At 38.7% G+C, this 18,721-nt stretch overlaps 1 protein-coding gene across 3 annotated transcripts in view; it reads left to right on the top strand.

Annotated features, from left to right (window-relative positions):
- Nucleotides 1-18,721, top strand: part of KCNQ5 (potassium voltage-gated channel subfamily Q member 5) — a 279,116-nt gene that overhangs the window by 223,359 nt on the left and 37,036 nt on the right. For all 3 annotated transcript variants that reach the window (XM_064650135.1, XM_064650134.1, XM_064650133.1), the window contains exons 4-8: nt 3,595-3,770; nt 4,305-4,430; nt 12,374-12,484; nt 14,405-14,500; nt 17,770-17,864. In XM_064650135.1, coding sequence (XP_064506205.1) covers nt 3,595-3,770; nt 4,305-4,430; nt 12,374-12,484; nt 14,405-14,500; nt 17,770-17,864 — 604 coding nt within the window. The remainder of the gene's footprint in view (nt 1-3,594; nt 3,771-4,304; nt 4,431-12,373; nt 12,485-14,404; nt 14,501-17,769; nt 17,865-18,721) is intronic.

The raw sequence follows: 18,721 nt of genomic DNA, 5'->3' as shown, positions 1-18,721 counted from the left end.
AGAATAGTATTTTACTCCCTTGCTTTAAAAGAGGGAAATGCCACCTGAGGCATACTATATAAAAATGTGGCAGGGAGAAAAGCATAAAGTACTTAACTTTTCATTTTTTCAAGGCTATGTTTAGATAAGAAAATCAAGAAAGTTTTACATACTCAGACGTGACTTTCAGCTGTTACAAACTTTTCTTTGGACTTTGATTCCATTCCAAGAAGTGTTTATTTTGATTTATCTTACACCTGTTCCTTACAAGTTAAACTCCACTGAAATAATGTGCCTGCCTGCCTGCCTGCCTTCCCTGCTTCCTAGGGAAACATAGCCAGGGAAGGCTGACTTAGGTGATAGACACACTCTTTCCTTCCCTGTTCACAGCCTGAGGAGTTAGGGATGAGTTGTTGGTGGGGGTTGGGGCTGTGAAAAGTTGAAGACGATGAGAGGGCAAGGTGTGAAAAACCTCCAGCAGCCAGGGCAGGTTCTCTTCCCTTCAGCTGTTTTTCAAATAAGTTCCAGTGCATTTTCTCCTCCCCTTTTTCCTCAGCCTTTCCTCCCATTAGGGAGAGTCTCATCTCTACCCTCTGGACAGGAGGGTATACACAAGTAGACAAATTCTTTGGACCAATGCTTTTAAAAGGCAAAAGAGAGCTATGCTGCTGTTGGCTTCTTTGTCCCTCATGGCCAGAGGGGACTCAAAACCCTTAGTGGGGCAGAGGGCTCCCAGCAGTGAAGGGTAGATACTGTGTGCTGCTGGCAAGACTGAATTAATTTGAATTTTTTGAAGTGAGGGGCCTCCCTAAACTATTTTATAAAGAAAACTGTCAGAGCTCCTAGAATAAGTAGGAGTAAGGGCAGGTGCACGTTACTGACGTTTTTTAAAAAATGTCCTGTTGGAATTAGTTCACGGTAACCAAAACCCCCAGTAAGCACTTTAATAATTTCTGTACCAAATTCATAATTCATAATATTTGGGTGACTTTTTTTTTTTTTAAGTTCTAAGAATGATTTGCAGGAATGCATGCTGCTTTACTAGTGGTCTCTGATTTGCTGCTAGCCAGTCAACACTAAATAAAAATGAATGTTACATTGCTGCTCCACTTGGACCTGCACGGGACAAGTCAAGATCACCCTGCCATCATGTTCATCACCAGGGACACTGATTCTTCTGCACAATCCGTACTGTTCACGGCATTCCAGCACACTCTATGTGCGCCTTGGATACAAATAAACACAACTAAATATAGAAGTTTGCTTTTAGGTGGGTATGTGTGGGCTAAGTGTCTATACTTCCAGTATAGTCAATTGAAATCTAAGGCTTAGTTGAGCAGAGTACATAGAGGTGTCCCCTGTTACATGATATTCCATGCTCTCCAGTGACTTCTCTTGAAGAGTACAGCTTTCCAGGTCCAAGAGCATAGCTGACAGATCTAGGAGATGTCTCAGATACCTTAAGGCATATCAAATGGCACTGGACAAATAAATTTGGGCAGCAGAATCAAGCCTTTTCTGTACCAAGCACAGAGCATGAGGCAGCTGAGCAGACAGCAGGAGCCCTCCTGAGGATTAGCTGCACCTCTCTCAGTTGACACAATTACCTTGTGCTGCATGGGAAGTTTAAACACCTGCTTCACATGTAGACACCTAAATTCTAATGTCTTCACGTGGAGTTCAATCCCATCCCATCAATTTTTCTAATCTCCATTAGAATTTGTGATGTCTAACTTTTCCTTGTCAGTTTTCCTCTTTCTGAATTCTCATCAAGACCTTCTGCATCTGGTTGTTGTGCTCTTGAGACTCGTGCTGTGCAGAGACACTCCAGGATACTTTATCCATTTCTGGCTCTTCTTGATCTCTGAACTTGTTGGATTTACATCTAGAAGCAAATCCAGTGGTTTTGGTAGCCAGTTTTATAGTAGCCACCTAGGATTCACCTATGTAGTAGCCAAAGGTATTTTAAAATCTCAGAGTTTAAGACAGGCAGAAGGTCAGTCTAGCCCAACACAGTATGTGCAACAGTGACACCAGGCAACAGTGAACAGTCAGGGAACATTACACAAGCAGGGCAAATATACAGTGATATTTCTCTGCAAGTGTCTGTCAGCTTCCAACAATCTCCTACTTGGAGACATCCTGAACAAGAAGTGGGCTTTTGGTATTAATTAGCCCAGGATTAAATCTTATCCCATGAGATTGTCCAACTGGCTTTAAACCTATATAAATTTCTAGCCCCTTGTGACAAAGATTTCCACAATTTAACAGAACAATCCTTAAACCACAGGTACAGGTTGTCTGTACCCTTGGCACTGTAATGAGAGCACAAAGCCATCCATAGGTGAGTTCAGAGAAACCCAATATGTTTGCAGGCAAGGAAAGGTATTTAGACCTCAATTTCCTTCAGTGGTTGAGCAAAATGAACAAAAGCTATTTCCTGCTGTACTGGGGCAAGCTAAGAGAACAGTCTCCTACCTGTAGGTACAGTCAATACCGTTCACTGCTCGCCTGTGGAGGTGAGGAGTTTCACTTACTAATTCTTGACTTATAGGAGCTGTGCTTGGGACAAGATGAGTGTTTATACCCAGTACAAAAGAAGTAAAACTCGTATCAACAAGGACTTCCTTTCAGTTCTTCACTGGCAGACATGGGTTTAGATTTTTCTTGCATAGAAACATACAACACGAAACCCTAAGATTAAAACCAGGTACTTCTTACAAAGGCTCTTTAAGCTTTTAAAGATGGTTAGGAAATTAATCTTGAGGTGAGGAAGTTACACAGCTTGTTCTGTGTTTTCCCACTCCATGCACACCAATATGTCCACCCCAATTATTGTACAAGAATATTATGCCTTCTCACAGCATCCATGTTCCATCACTCTGCTGCTTGTCCTCATCTCCCCTTAAATGATGTTCTGGCTCCAAGGGCAGCTGGTAGATTAGCTCATGCACACCAAAGTTTCTCTTACAGTTTTAATCTGTGACCCAAAGAAATAAACTCTAACACTTGCTGAGCTTCAACAAACTTTCCAGGCTGCTAGCTAAAAGAATGCTTCTGAGTACGCAGCACTCTATTTCCTCCCTTCCAGGAAATGGTACATCAGGGGATTTGAGTCCAGAAACCACATTCCTCAACCACATAGTGTCTGTTCTCATAGGAAATTAGTACTGTGCTTGTAAGTCTAATTCCACTGGACACTCACCTCTGGGGCTGCTCTATTTTTTTCCTAGCTTACTTTTCTTTTTTGTCTTTTTATAGGAAAGTTGCAATGGGGAGATATATGAAGGGGAAAAGTTCTAATCCATCTATTGATTTCTACAGTTTGATACCTCAGGTTTCAAAGCACTTACATGAGGTTTCTTCAACACTGCTCCTCTTATGCATATGTTTTGAAAATTGCTACCCTTAGTTTTCACCCTGGAGGCTCCCAAGGTAGTTCTGACACCAGCCCTGACGTCACATCCCTACCTCAAACAGGAATCTCAGTGCTCTGGATATCCACCCACTACAGAGCCTCTCTCTTCATTCAGCTTCTTCATTCAGCTCATGTACATATATGTGCTATTTATTGATACTTGGATATTAATGTTTTCTGTAATATATTTCTTTCAGACATCATTGTTCTCATCGCTTCAATAGCAGTTGTTTCTGCAAAAACTCAGGGTAACATTTTTGCAACATCAGCACTGAGAAGTCTTCGTTTCCTACAGATCCTTCGTATGGTGCGTATGGACCGAAGAGGAGGCACTTGGAAATTATTAGGTTCAGTAGTTTATGCACATAGCAAGGTATGTAATCCTAGATACTAATTTTGTCTGGTTGACATCTTCACTTGATGTGATTCAACAAGAGGCCAAGGACATAAACTCAGTTTTGAGCAGAATACCCAAAATTTTCTGAAATAACACCCACTTTAATGTGAACTAGCACAAATACATCAGGCCATGTTTAATAACACCCACTTTAATGTGAACTAGCACAAATACATCAGGCCATGTTTAATAACACCCACTTTAATGTGAACTAGCACAAATACATCAGGCCATGTTTAATGCTAACAGTTTTTAGGATATCTTGGAAATGTTGTCCTTGATATGCAGTTGTAATTTGTTATTTGTTGGTAAGGTTGCTGAAGCGTCAAACCATAGGAGTAGATCTGGTCCACTTTCAAAGAAAATTTGCGGCCATAGGGAACCACTTGACTTTTAACTGCACAAATGCCAAAAAAAATGTAGAGGGAGATCTTTTAATTATGTCTTCCTTAAGATGCTGTTCTGTTCAGTCTTTAAAGTGGATATTGATCTCTGTTTTCTTTTATCTAGGAATTAATCACAGCCTGGTACATAGGATTTTTAGTACTCATCTTTTCATCTTTCCTGGTTTATCTGGTGGAAAAAGATGCAAATACCCAATTCTCCACATATGCAGATGCTCTCTGGTGGGGCACAGTAAGTACAGAAAAAAACCAGTAACTCTTTAACCAGTATGCTAAAGTGCTTTGAATTTCACCTACGGAGGACTTTAACTTAGTGTGCTCTTTGATGAATTGTTTTCACTGGCAAAAAAACTTGTCTGAGAAGCTCCCTCCTCCAGCTATTCATTTGTACATCGACAGATTTCAGCCCATCCTGCAGAATAGCTGTTTATGTGTTTCTGCTTCAAACCAGACCACTAAACCTTCAAGAGAATCATAGAATCAGCTGGCTTTGAAAGGACCTCCGAGATCATCAAGTCCAACCCTTGATCCAACACCACCGTGGTTACTAGACCATGGCACTAAGTGCCACATCCAGTCTCATCTTAAAAACCTCCAGGGATGGAGAATCCACCACTTCCCTGGGCAGCCCATTCCAATGCCTGATTACCCTCTCTGTAAAGAATTTCTTCCTAATATCTAACCTAAACCTCCCCTGGCAGAGCTTAAGACCATGCCCTCTTGTCTTACTGATAGCTGCCTGGGAGAAGAGACCAACCCCCACCTGGCTACAGCCTCCTTTCAGGTAGTTGGAGAGAGTGATGAGGTCTCCCCTGAGCCTCCTCTTCTCCAGGCTAAACAACCCCAGCTCCCTCAGCCTCTCCTCATAGGACTTGTGCTCAAGTCCCTTCACCAGCCTTGTTGCTCTTCTCTGGACCTGCTCCAGCACCTCAATATCCTTCCTGAACTGAGGGGCATTGTACTTTTTAACCCACGGCCTTTCAGTAATGTAGTTTGTAACATGGCCCCACAAAGACCTGCTTTGATACAAATCAAGAGGGCTGTAAGCTGCAGTGCAGGAAGAGGAACAAGTGTCAGGAAAGGGGGAAAAAAATCTTACACCAGCTTTGTGGTGAAAGGGAGAATATTATCAGTACTTCCTCTGTACTTCGAGTACAAAAAGCAAGAATATGCCCATTGTGGTTTAGCAATGTTATTTTTTAAAGGTATAAAGCCCCTGATTTACTTGACATCATGTTTAACCATCGAATAATTTGTTTTTACTTTGTTGAAATCTCTGGTATCTAAGTACATGTCTGACTGTTTTTCTGAAGGATGGAGGATTATATGAATGCTTACATGGTTAATTAAACTAGGCTTTAAATGAACAACAAAAGGCTAGGTCTGAAGTTTTGATTTTCTTATTTTTTAAATAAAATAATGTGTAGGTTTTTTGCTTAAAAATGCCCTATAGTGATCTAGAATCTTGTAATTGTGAGAGTTACTTAGGCAGCTTAAGAAATCTGCTCCCAGAAAACCTACAGCAGAGTTATTGTCAACCAGTATAAAATGGCTTTTCTTTTCCTTCTGATGCTGTAGAAAAAACAGTGTGCTCTGAGAGTGGCTGGGTAGTGAAATGATACCTGTTAATTAATGCCGAACCTAGCTAAATAACCAAATAACCTAGAACACTCAGTTTTCCTGGAATAAGTGCAAGACCTGAACCAGTCTCTGCCGCCTTTTCTCATCATAAGGATGCACAGATGGAGCTTTCTCCCTTTAGACCCTCTACTGACAAGATTTCATCTAGACTTAGTAGTATCTGCAGATTCAGAGCATGCACCCATGGACTGTGAAAAAGCCCTTTCCAAATTATTGGGAAATAATTTTAAGAAGTTTTTTCTACATTTTGAGCTAAGATCAAGGTCACTTACTATTAGTAAGGTTAGTTTGTTTTTTAAATTTGTTTATCTAAGGGCTAGTCATTTGTTGCATGTCTTCCCTAGAGACTGTATTTCTGTGTTATCAGCGCAAAAATTGGGAGCTTGGAAAAGCCAAACCTAGTAAGTCTTACTTGTGCATTTGCAAATATACAAAAGTATTTTTTCCTGAAACTTGTTGCTTTAGAGCATCAAGGCAGATCTATGATAAAATACACATTTTATCCTGTAGTCCAAACACATGTAAAATTCATATTGGCTAAAGGCATGAGAGAAAGTTTTGCCTTCAGTTGCATCACTGTAATTTATTTTGTTTTACTTTTCTTCAAAAGCTGAGGTTTGCCTTAAAGCTTTCTCACCTTCCTGTATTGACACGGTTGTGAAGCATCTGGCTTGGCATGCTGGTGTCCTCACTGAAGGGTACCCTGGCTCTGGCAGTCTGAAAATGCCATTTCCCCTTTAGGGGTGGCAGTGGGGATGTGGTCCTGCAAGAGACCCTCCTGTGTCAATGCACCATTTTGGGAATGGATGTTTTCAGACACTTGATTCTCCAGAAAACACTCTCTGCCTCTCTCTGCAAGGACATGTGTGACTTAGCTCTGCATAGGCAGGAAGTTTGGACTGAGGAGAGGATTGTACCCACCTGCTAGCAGGTGGGTGAAAACATATGCAAAGGAACGAGAAATTCCCAGCAAAGTCAGACTTCCACTCTGACATCTGACTTAGGCTCGTGTTAGATCCAGATCCTTCTACCTAAGCAGCTTTAGCAGCAGGAACAAGATCTTTATTTTAGAATTTGCTTCTGCACTACCTGCTGACTGCTATTTTTTAAGGAAAAATCCTGCTAGGAAATAAACATTGTATAAAGTGGTGCTTAAAATATTTTGTACACTATGAAGTGAAAATATATGACTCATAGGTTATATAAGTAGTGCAACTGAGAAAATAGGAATCTTGTGTAGATTTCAGCAGGAAAAAACAACAAATTGTAATAAAAACCCTGCAAACAATATATATTGTACATTTCTATATCTTTTCTTCTTTTCCCAGTGTATGGCATGGATACATTTAAATTTTTAATGCACTTAAGCAAGTGCACGAAGTTACTGGAAATCAATGTTCCCCCTTACCTGTTATTTTTGCCATTTTAATAATAGTATTTTTTGTATAATATGTAAAACAGTGTGTGGGAAATGCATAATGTGCTTCTTAGTCATGGTTGTTTTTACTGCCAGAGTAACCCACATGAAGATTTTTGAAAAGGTCAGATTCTGTGGCATTCTAGGGGAAATCAATGCTTAGTCTCATTGGTCTGTTTATTTGCAAAAGTTTTTCTAACTTAAGCCACAGATTATCTACCAAATCCTGGTCTGAATTCTGTCATGGCAGAGGTACAAGAAAGTAAAGACAGCATTGAAGTCAGGCACAAATAGTTGCCTTAAATTTCAAGCTTTTAGAAGCACTACGCCCCTCCTTACAGGATCAGCCCTGGCATGCTGCAATTAACCCATTCATTAATTCAGATTATTTGAGGGCCATACCCTGCTATGGTCATTCCACTGACCCCATTTCTGAAGCCCATATTTTTACATTGAAATGAAAGGCAGGATATGGCATCCAAATTTACATATGAATACTCCACTGTATTTGCAATTGCATGCTGTACTGTGCAACCTGCAATTTAAACATCATGCTAGTATTACTAATGTGAATATTCTTGTGGTTGGGGTCCCCACAGCGCTGCCTAACACAGCAGTACCCAACAGTGAATGTTATATGAAGAGCTCAAGTTCAAAATTTGTTTTGACAGACAAGGTATATTCATTTAACAGAAGAAAATAACCAAACTATATGGGAACAAAAGGTCAATTAAAAAACTTAAGTGTTTCAAAACAAACCGTGTATGGTTTTCAGAGAAACACCAGTGTTGAATAGAACTGTGTGTGCTTATAGTGACATTTAGTTTGTACACTAATTAGTTTTAGCTGCAAATGCAATGAAATTAAGATTCCTCTCTCTCTTACACATTTGACAGAATTTGTCTTAATATACCATTATTTTCTAGTAGTATCTAGTGGTTACAGTTGGATACAGAACGGCTCTGGGGCTCCACGGTGACCTGTTGGTGAACAAAGAATATTACAATGAATAATATTGTCACAATGACTAACTCATTTGAGTTAATATTGAAGACACTTTTCCCATTTAATGCAATGAGAGCATGAGCAAACTACATTTTTTTCAGTTAAGTGATGTCATATAAAGATTCAAAAGGTGAGTACTGCTAGGAGAACATAAAATGACATCAGAAAGAAATATTAGCATAGAGGATGGCCTCCTGGGTCCTATCTCATCTAATTGAAGTCATCTAAGTTATATAATGGCATTCATTATTATATTACCTCACTTATATTAGCATATTTATTAGCTCCAGCAATGAGATAACAGAAATTCTATCATCATTGTGAGTTTTAAGCCCGACCGGGAGACAGTGTCTGCCTTGGTTGGTCTGTCCAGACACCTCATTTATAGAAGTAACCAAAATGAAGTAGTTTGCATCTGATATAAAAGACAGAACCCAGCTAGCTCACTTAGCCATTCAGGAGTGTGATCCAGGTGCTTAAACATAAGCATACAGTCAAAGATCTGTTGTAGAGTCTGCTGCCTCTCCTGTGGGCGGTCCCTCTTCAGATGCCCTAGGATATCTCAGGTAGTACTAGACATTTGTTTTCAGGCAAGCCCAAATCCTACATTTTGGGATGAGTTACCTGCTGGAGGAATCTCTCTTTCCTTTGTGCATGTTGCAATGACCAGATCATGCTAAACACGTAAGCATTTTATTTTTCATGTTGAGCGAAATAATCTACAAATATGTTCTAAAAGGTTTGGTTTATTTTCCTAGTTTAGTCTGTGGTGATTAGACACAGAGCTGCTCAGCAGGTATCTCCAAAAAGACATGATTTACACATGTTGTTATTTCTTTTACTGTATCTTCTTTTTTCATTATTTTTTTGCTTCTCTTGATCAAGTCTCTCAAATAAACAACCCATCTCTAACTACCTTCACAAGTTTGCTATTACAGATTTTGTAGTTCTGTTCCCTAGTCACTCTGGGATGCATATGGTATCTCTGATGCAGTCCTATTGTGCTGTTGTCCTTGAAGGATTGTAATCCCTGAAAAGTCCCCAAAAATTTCCTCCAGCCGCATTTGAACTGTGGTTACTTCTCTCTTACCCACTGTGGGATCCAGCCTTCCCTCACAGTGCTAGCTGTAACTTCTGTCTGCTTCTCACAGTATTATCAGTGATGTCTGGAAATTTCTCATGTCGTGGTTTCACATTAAGTAGTTTTCCACACCCTATACCGTTAATTTAATCTCGGGATTATTCCAGTCAGGGCCTGGCCAGTGGTTCAGTCATTCACTTCCAACACTTACAAAGATGCAGAGGATTATTCCTGAACTTAACCCTGAAGTTGTCCAGATAAACATTTTCTTATTTGTATGATGGGAGTTGTATAAAATGAAGATTGAACCCATTTGTTCAGTGTTGAATAAGACAGTACAGAACAGCGCTGACACCTATACACCCATGTAAAGACCTCCCTGAGATAAAGCAGCTCGAAGTGAGCAAGAAGCCACTGATATGCTTAATCACAGACTGATACCATTAAGTACTTAGTACCTAGAACATTTGGGGGAAAAGCTTTAATACAATCTTATTATTTTCTTTGGAGAAATTCCAGACACAGTCTGTGTAACTGCTCCTGGTTTTGGATCACTCTCAGACGTCAGGTCCCAAAGGTTCAAGTTTATCTTTTACTTCTTTGGAACACAGTTTGGTGGCAATATCATTAATGTGCAGATGACACTTGATTCTGTTTCCTTCTCTTTAGCTCAGGCAGGAGACATCTCTGTACTTTCCAGCGTCTGGCAGAGATAGGGAACTGGACAGAAGCCAAGAAAGTGGGCTCATTCCAGAGCTCCAAACTGCTTTGCAGTGACTGGCCTGGAAACAAATTTTGAGGAAGTTTTATTTGGGGATTAATTTGTTCAAGTGCTTCACTGCTCTCAGGCTCTTAATAGCCTGAAACTGTTTTGCAGTTGTCCTCTAATGTGAAGAGCTGTGATTATCTTCAGCAAACAACAGAAAACGAAATCAAGCCCCTTTGCCAGGCCAAGAGCATGGCTTCATCAGCTCACATGTGCCAGAAATGAGGGAGCTGCATTCTCATATCCCTTCCTCCTTATTGCTCCATCTCAGTCCCTCACTGCCTTGTGCAGTCTCTGGAGCTTGTTTGCACATCCATGAGCTGACACAACACACCAAAGCAGCAGAAACAAACCACACAGAAATGTGGACCATTCTCTCCCCCTTCCTGGGTGGCACTGGCCCACCAAAGAGTCCAGTAAAAGCCAGGAACAGAGGAAGGGGCAGGGAAGTGAAGAAGAGCAAGGAAGGAGACTGAGACATGATACTTATGCAAAGTCGTGTGTCTGTGACCAGTCTATCATTACAAAACTCGAGACTTGATAACCACTTGAAATTACAGCTGCAGCAGTCTGAATTCATCTCTCTCACTCTTAGTGTCTGGCTTTCTCAGGGTAAATTACACCCGCAGCTTGTTCCCAACAATGGGAGCAATTAAAAGCACTGTTTACTATCTACAGAGTCCTAAATAGTTGAAATTTAATTACTTCCAAAAGACTTTCCTTCTTTTGTCCCGTGGTGACCTCGGCATTAAATAGAATTTTTTTGGCCATCTTGCCTAGGAATGAACTTTGAGGAAGCTGGAAGCAAAGTAATGTCTCTAGAAGGCAATTTCCTGAAGAATTCATTGCTGCCAGAATATTTGCTGAGCCTGAACTTGCCCACATTTGGTACACAATGTAAAATAATTCTCCATGCACATGTTCTCCCTAATAACAGGCCCTGGAGTCCTTGGCATTCAGCCTACTGTTGTCTATCTTTGTCTTTTAACATCTTGTGCCGTTGCCTGAGCACATGCTCTGCAGCCTCCCACTCAGCCTTTGGAAATCCTCTGCTCTGCCCACACCTCCTCCAGCTGCCCATGTCAGGCAGCCATGTGAACCCAAACTCCCCAAGGTGAAAGCACAGAGACTCAACTTTCTCCCACCAGTCGAGTTCCCAGGTTTGGGACTGATGTGTTTCCCAGGACAAGAGTAGCCTGGAGGACAATTCCTTGGGTCAGGGAAGATCCTCAGACACACACACATGAAGCCCTAATCTTTTGCCTCCAAGATACTCTCAGTGAACAACACCCACGCACCATTATGTCAGTGGCACCTGCCACATTGCTAGTGGCCTGTGGTCAACAAATCACATGCAGCAAGCCCTCTCACCTGCACTAAAATCTGCCATGGACTGCACAGCAGGGGTGCTGGCTTCCACCGAACAGCTTTTGAAGCATCTGTATGCTGAGTCTCTGCTTAGACTCATCATATGAAGGGATTAGAGGTGCCCTCCCTTTCTCTTTGACCTCTGCCCAGGTAGGTCTGATCTAATACGGTCCAACAGCCTGAGGTACCTCTGCATCTGTTGCTGAGTGTTAACCTTTGGAGCTTAATGTCAGGAGTGATACAGGTGTATCTAAGCCTGTCAGAAGGAAGGGGAAAGGATCAGGAACTTCTTAAATTTCCTTCCATGTTTTGATTAGTGTTTTTTGTGTTTCAAGAGATAATACACTTCAAATTGTACTGATGGGCTTGTAGAAAATGAAGCTTCTTCTTGCAGTTCCTTTGACTTTATATCATCTGCAAGCATCCACTTCCTCCCTGCTATATATTTCCAGTATGATCTCTTTGTAATTTATATTTGTGTAGTTCTGCAAATGCAAAGTTATATTTCCCTGCAGAAAATAGGTGAAACTCCTTTACATCCATGGAAAAGAACACTTTTTTTCTTCCCAGCTTGCATAACTTCCCATCTTTTCCCTCAAATTTATAATCAAGACTTTCTGAGGTTTTTTTAATTTTTACACTTATTTATTTTTCATTTAGGTGTTTTTCTCACATTTATTATTTATTTCAGTTTTATTCAATCATACACAGTTTTAAGTTTTCATAGTAGAATGTCCTAATGTTAATTTATTTATGTTTGGGTTTTATAGAAACAACTATATATTTAATATGTCTTGAATTATTTAGTGGAAATGCTGCTTCATGCAATGTAAATAAACTACAACTAATCTGTCAGTGACTTCTGGTAAACCACAATGTTCATTAACTTCTTTTTAGATCACATTGACAACCATTGGTTACGGAGACAAAACTCCTCTTACTTGGCTTGGAAGGCTGCTTTCTGCAGGATTTGCTCTTCTTGGCATTTCTTTCTTTGCACTACCTGCTGTGAGTATGCCTATAAAATATGTAAAAAGATAAAAGAAACTTCGGTAGCTCCTGCCACTGCTATGATACAAAAAGCTGAAGGAAGCTGTCTACATGAAGAGCAACTGTTTAAGGCTTTTTGCTCTGTGACAGCACTAGTGAATCGCTATCCAAAATCCAAACAATAGGTTTGGTGTTGTTGCTTTGGTTTTGGGTTTTTAGTTTCTCTGTCACAGATAAAACTAGGAAATATTCCTAAATTAGGCTTCATACTATTGTGTAAGGTTGAAAATACTTTCTTTTGTTATTAATTGTGCCTTATGTATTAATAATTTTCTTTCAAATTTTTCAAAACAAGACAAAACAAAAAGTAGATTACATGTTTTTCTGAGTTAGATTATATTGAAAAAAAAAGTGAGACATTTCTAATAGCTCGTCTTGTGTTACCATGTTCAGGCTACCAACAGAGTAGAAGAAGGCTTTAAATCAATTAAAGGTTAATATCATTGAATGTAAAAAATGCAACTATCATTTTCTCTGAATGATTGTAAATAAACGTTACAGTTTGTTTATGTTGTTTTTATCAATGTTCAAGAGACTTTAATGGAAATGAGAATTATCTAATGACTAAAATATAGTGTAGCTTCAGAAATAAATTCTCATTTCTGTGAGTGAACTTCCTTTCTTTTTCAAGTTGTTATTCAGTAAGTGTGAATTGAGAAGTGACACTTGTATTTTTTGTATTGTCTCCAGTGTAACACATTTTAATATTTTAATACTCAGATACATTATCTATAGATCACTATAAAACATGTCTTATAATACTTCATTTGTTTTCAACCACATAGACAAACCAAGATTAAAAGTCAACATTTGCCAACAGCATTAAAGCAGCTGGTGCACTGCATTTATTTCTTAGTCTAGGTACAGCATTTCAGTATCTTTGGCATACTACAATGCATTATTATTATAATTATAATACATTACCTGTTTGTGAATATTTGACATTTATTGACACCTACTGTAATTAATTCCTTTTGTCACCTAGTCACCACTAACGAGAAAGTTAGTCTTAGCAGCACTACAATGAAAAGATGATTAACCCATATTAGAGATGCCAGAACTTCTGTTCTTCATGTCATACCTATGCACAGATAATAATATTCCTCATAAACACTTCTGTGCTGAATCTGTCTGTAAAACAAGAGGTATGTGTGAAATTTATGCACTTCTAATAGTATATTATTCTGACTAAGAATCAAGTGGAAATATTCTTCCTTATAATGCAGACATACCCCAGGAGAATTATTAAACTCCTTGCAAGTCAAGGAGGAAAACATTCTCAGCCTTTGGATCTGTTCAGCAGGAGTCAAATTGATCTTACTCAAAGGTAAAAAGCTAAAATGGGAGAGGTCTCATAATCAACTTTTTTTCATAGCCTATAGAATAAACTATGGGCACTATTTAGATGGGAAAGAGTGAGAAGAAATGGTCTTAATCTGTTAAGAAAAGTATTTTTTAACTTTTCTAAAAGCAAAGGTTATAATGAGTACTGCAGATGTGAACTCTGGGGTCCACATCTATTTGGTGTATCTGCCAACTGATCATTTCATCATCCGCTGAATATTCCTGCTTGATTTTATAAATATATATCTATATCTGTCTCCATGGCCTTTATCAATGCAGAAATGTAGCACAGCACAAACCCAGGTAATGGCTGGGGTGGCTGGTCATTGGTAGTGCCACAGATGTTATGTAAGGAGTCTCCTGCTGCACCACAAAAGGGGCACTGGTGCTGTGCCTTATGCTGTCATATACTGTCATAAATGTGTTATCTGAAGCAATCATATGGTGAAACATCTTCATAAAATCTTTGTAATTAATTATGTATATTTGCTGGAAAACTACCTACACACTGATAAATTACATACTGTATTGCAGGGCATCCTTGGCTCGGGATTCGCATTGAAAGTGCAGGAACAGCATCGTCAGAAACACTTTGAGAAAAGAAGGAATCCAGCTGCAAGTCTAATTCAGGTAAATATGAAATCACAAAAAAGATAATAGCATGTGATTTAAAGTACAGATTGGAGTGAGTCTTACTATTAAATTTAGAAAGTTTTGTGGAAATGAAGTTTAACTGGTTAGTTTAATGAAATAACTGTATCTAGTGACTGCTATGTGTTCCATAATTCTGTATAGAATCATAGAATCATTTAAGTTGGAAAAGACCTGTAAGATCATCAAGTCCAACTGTATATGGCATTTTTAAGTGTAGTTTTCGAGTTCTTCTATCCATGTTGAAGAATCCAAGGCAAGGATGACAAATGCATGTCTGCAGTTAGAAAATTATTTGGGAAAAGAGAATTGATCCTTAGACAACCCAACTGACAGTGTGGCACTCTTGCCTATATTAAGCTACTTTTTATTTATTACAGGGTTTAGAGTGTTCCAGTGAGTGATATACTTGGTGAAGACAAAAAGTGTCCTGCACAGAGAATTGTTTTCACTATTAGTCAATTCTAAACATAGAAATATGTAGGCACTAACAATTCCAAAATATCTGAAATTCTGTGAAGTTGTTTCAGCTCCAGTATTGTCATGATGGTGCAGATCAACAAAAAGTGGCATGATATGTGTTAAGCAGCTGTTTTGCATAGGTTTTTTCCCTAATTTACAGTCCTAGTAAAAAATGAGAAAATCTTCTAAAGAATAATCTTGCACCACACTTTACTCTACTTGATGCACTGAGAAAAAAAGGGGGGAAATAATCTTCTAGAAGCCTAGTTTATTTTCTTGGGATGCCAAATTTTCTATGTGTGCCATTTATGCTGGCTTTTAATTTTGAAACAGTAAGTCCAAAAAAAGAAGCTGAGCACGAATATGCTAAGGTTCCATGTTAAGTACAGGACAGATGCGAGACTGTCTTTGAAGCTTTCCTAAAGTTAATAAATGTTTTCCGTTGTTACCGTTCAATCATTATTAAATAATAAATATTTAAGATTTAATATTTACTAGAATAGTTAATAAAAATAAGTACACTCCTTTTGTGTCTATTGTACTTTAGAATGACTGTCTAACATATTTTCTAACACATATATTCTAATCTACTTGTTCCAAGTTTGGTTGCCAAAGGAAACATGTAATAGATAGTTTTGAATGTAGCTATTCTTATTATTTATATATTATTAAGATTATACTAGTAAGACACCATGCTAAATAGATTACCAGTAGCTATCTGACTGATTTCAGAGAGTGACTCCCAACAGGTAAAATCACTGTGAAAGGAAAATATCTGTTGTGGGATTCCATGATGAAGGCTTTTCAGCACTTACATCTTCATTTACATGTTTAACACATTCGGTGATCCGAAAATTAATATCAGATTGTTGCTAGACATATTTGAGGATGGAACAAGGCTGGCAGAATAGGAAATATGAGGGCAGGCTCATGGGAAAAAAACAAGGATGATCTGGGTGACTTTTAGGGTGAAATAATTCCTGCCAAAACGTGACCTAGAAACAGTGAATTCAGATTATTACAAGACACCTCTATCCCAGTATTAGTAACACCAGAAAGGATTTGGTGAAGCACAAGAAACACAGAGAAAGAGCAGGAAATGAAGGTCAAGAGCTTCATACAGGTTCCCAGTATATTCCTCCACCTGGTTTTATTACAGTCCTTAGATACAGAACCATAAACATAAGAAGAAGAAAGCTGTTATTACCACTGTAGTGTATGCTGATGCTCATATTAATATATTATATATCAATTCAGCATCTGAAGTTTGTAAGTGAGACTGGAATATTGGAAAAAGCAAATAAAACATTGGAAGAAAATGAGTCAAGGACTGGAGAAAATTTCATGTTCATAAATGCGGGATGTGTCTGAACTGCATATCATTGTGCCCAGGATTTTTTAAATTGTCTGTTCTAGATATTGATAATGAACTCCTATGGAAATCAGTGTGGAAATCTTATCAGGATAATGTCTATTTTCTAATCAGTTACAGAATTAGTTTGTGCTAACTCTTCTGTTGCCACAGATAGACTGTTTGCCAGAGCCTTTACCTGACCTAAAGATAGCTGTAGAAAATTGAAATGTTTCATATGGACATACTTTTCTCAATTCTTTAGCTTGTAAAAAATATTCAGTGTGAGAATTATTTTAACATAATTCCAGAAAGGAAGTCCTGGAACCTACAGGACTATTAAATGTAGCAGACAGAAACAGAGCAAGTAACTCTGGATATAAGGCAAAATCAATTACTTTTGAATTAAAAATAATACAGACATTTTTGACAATGAGAATGATCAACAAACTAAGCAAGTTATAAAGTGAGTGACAGGTTCTCCATCTGCAGATGAAGACTAGGTGTGTTTCTGGGAGATATGTAGTAGGAAAACACAAGGTATTATATTCCATATAAGAATACCTAGATGACATATAATGGTTGACAATGTATAGGAAGTGCAGATACTCAGCTAGTACAAATTAATATAGTTATGCTGACATCAGGGAAAGTGTTCCAGCTTGTGGAACTGAGGCTCTGTCTTACTCTCTACACACAGATATAAATCTAAGCAGTGGATAGATTTTCAATGCTATGCTTTGGTTACTCCCCTTTGAAATTATTAATTTTGTGGTTTTAAACATTTAGCAGTGTTTCAAACCACAGAAAATGCTTCTCTTTTCTTCTAAATACTTTTTGCCCGGTTTTCATTATAATTTGCAGAATGTATTATGACAGTTTCTTTACCTCAGACTGCAAGTTTGTGTGGGTGTCCCCTATGGACTTGTCACAAATAAATCCATGCAATGCTTCTCTAAGTACCTTTATGGGCTGAATATCTTCTGGTGCTTTCATGGAGCCAGTAACTCTTACCTCACCTGTAAAGTGTACTGTGATTCACAAAAGTTTTGGCATGTTTTTACTGGTACTTCCCTGAATCAACCTAACAGAGCACATTCCAATCTGAGCAAAATCCCCTCACTCCACTACTGCCATGCAGTCAGTGCGGTGGCATTATCACTTCATTTTCTTGGTTCCTTTGTGCTTTTCTATTGTTTCCCCATACCAGGCTTCCTGGCGGTTTTATTCTACCGATGCCAGCCGAACAAACCTGACAGCCACCTGGCGATATTATGAAAGTATTCTTCCTCCCCTCAGGCATGTATCAGTGCTATGAATGATAAGAGAAAGACATGACTTGTATTGGTGACTAATCTGCTTTTCAATTTTTTGTTTCATCCCCTGCTCCCTCTTGCCTTGTTTTTTCTTTTTTTACCACATATCCTGCACGTAGTGTGTATGGCGTAGTTATGCTGCTGATGAGAAATCGGTTTCCATTGCTACCTGGAAGCCTCATTTGAAGGCCTTGCATACCTGCAGCCCTACAAAGTAGGTACAAATACGGCAGCTGGTGCTGTTCTTGATGTCTGTTCAAGCTTATAGAGAACTAGTGTTTGTCTGTTTCATCTTGGTTTGTTTTCTTAAATCCTCTCAAGTCCTCTCATTAAAAATTTCAACTAACAAATGAAATCAATATTATCTAGGAGCCTAGGACAGTGGGACAAATCATTGCCATTCATCTAAGAAATGCACAAGCATCAGAAACATTTTCCCAAAAACCCACTTGTGCATCAAGGTTAATGTTTCACTCTGTTCCAAATTATCTTTAAGAAGGAAAATATTAACTCTGATGCAGAGCTTGATGCTTGATTCAATGGTATATTTACGCCTGTGCCTCTGTAAAAGGCTATCGCTACTGATCTACCTTTCCAAAGGAAGAGTACCTTGTGGTATTCTGGAGGTAAATGCACTGGGGAATTTGCTTCTTTTTGTCATAATGTCTGACATATTCAGTATTTCCTTAGGGAAAAATATATATTCATTAATACACACAGCCAGTGGAAGATGACTAAAAAGACCTGATGCCACAGTTTGGCAGACAGGAAATATTTTATATCCTAGTTTGGGTGAGAATTCACAGAGCACTGGCTGCCCAAGACTTTTCAATAATTCAGTAAAAGATTTAGTAGAAGGCAGCAAGTTGACTGACTCAATATGGGGCACAGATCAGGAAGTAAAAGATACTTGATAAAGATCAAAAAGGAGAGCACTAAGAGCCTTATGGGAAAGCTCTGATAAGCATCCTAACTGTTGTTATTGCAGACAGTGCAAGAGAATTAGTGGTTTCTCTCAAAGCTGGGTGATGAACATCCACATGACAGTTAAAAGGTAATTGTGTGCCAAAA

This window comes from Pseudopipra pipra, chromosome 3 (genome assembly GCF_036250125.1).
Source record: "Pseudopipra pipra isolate bDixPip1 chromosome 3, bDixPip1.hap1, whole genome shotgun sequence".
Classification (NCBI taxonomy): Eukaryota; Metazoa; Chordata; class Aves; order Passeriformes; family Pipridae; genus Pseudopipra; species Pseudopipra pipra.
Note: the sequence above shows the minus strand (reverse complement) of the source record. Positions and strands in the feature narration are given on the sequence as shown.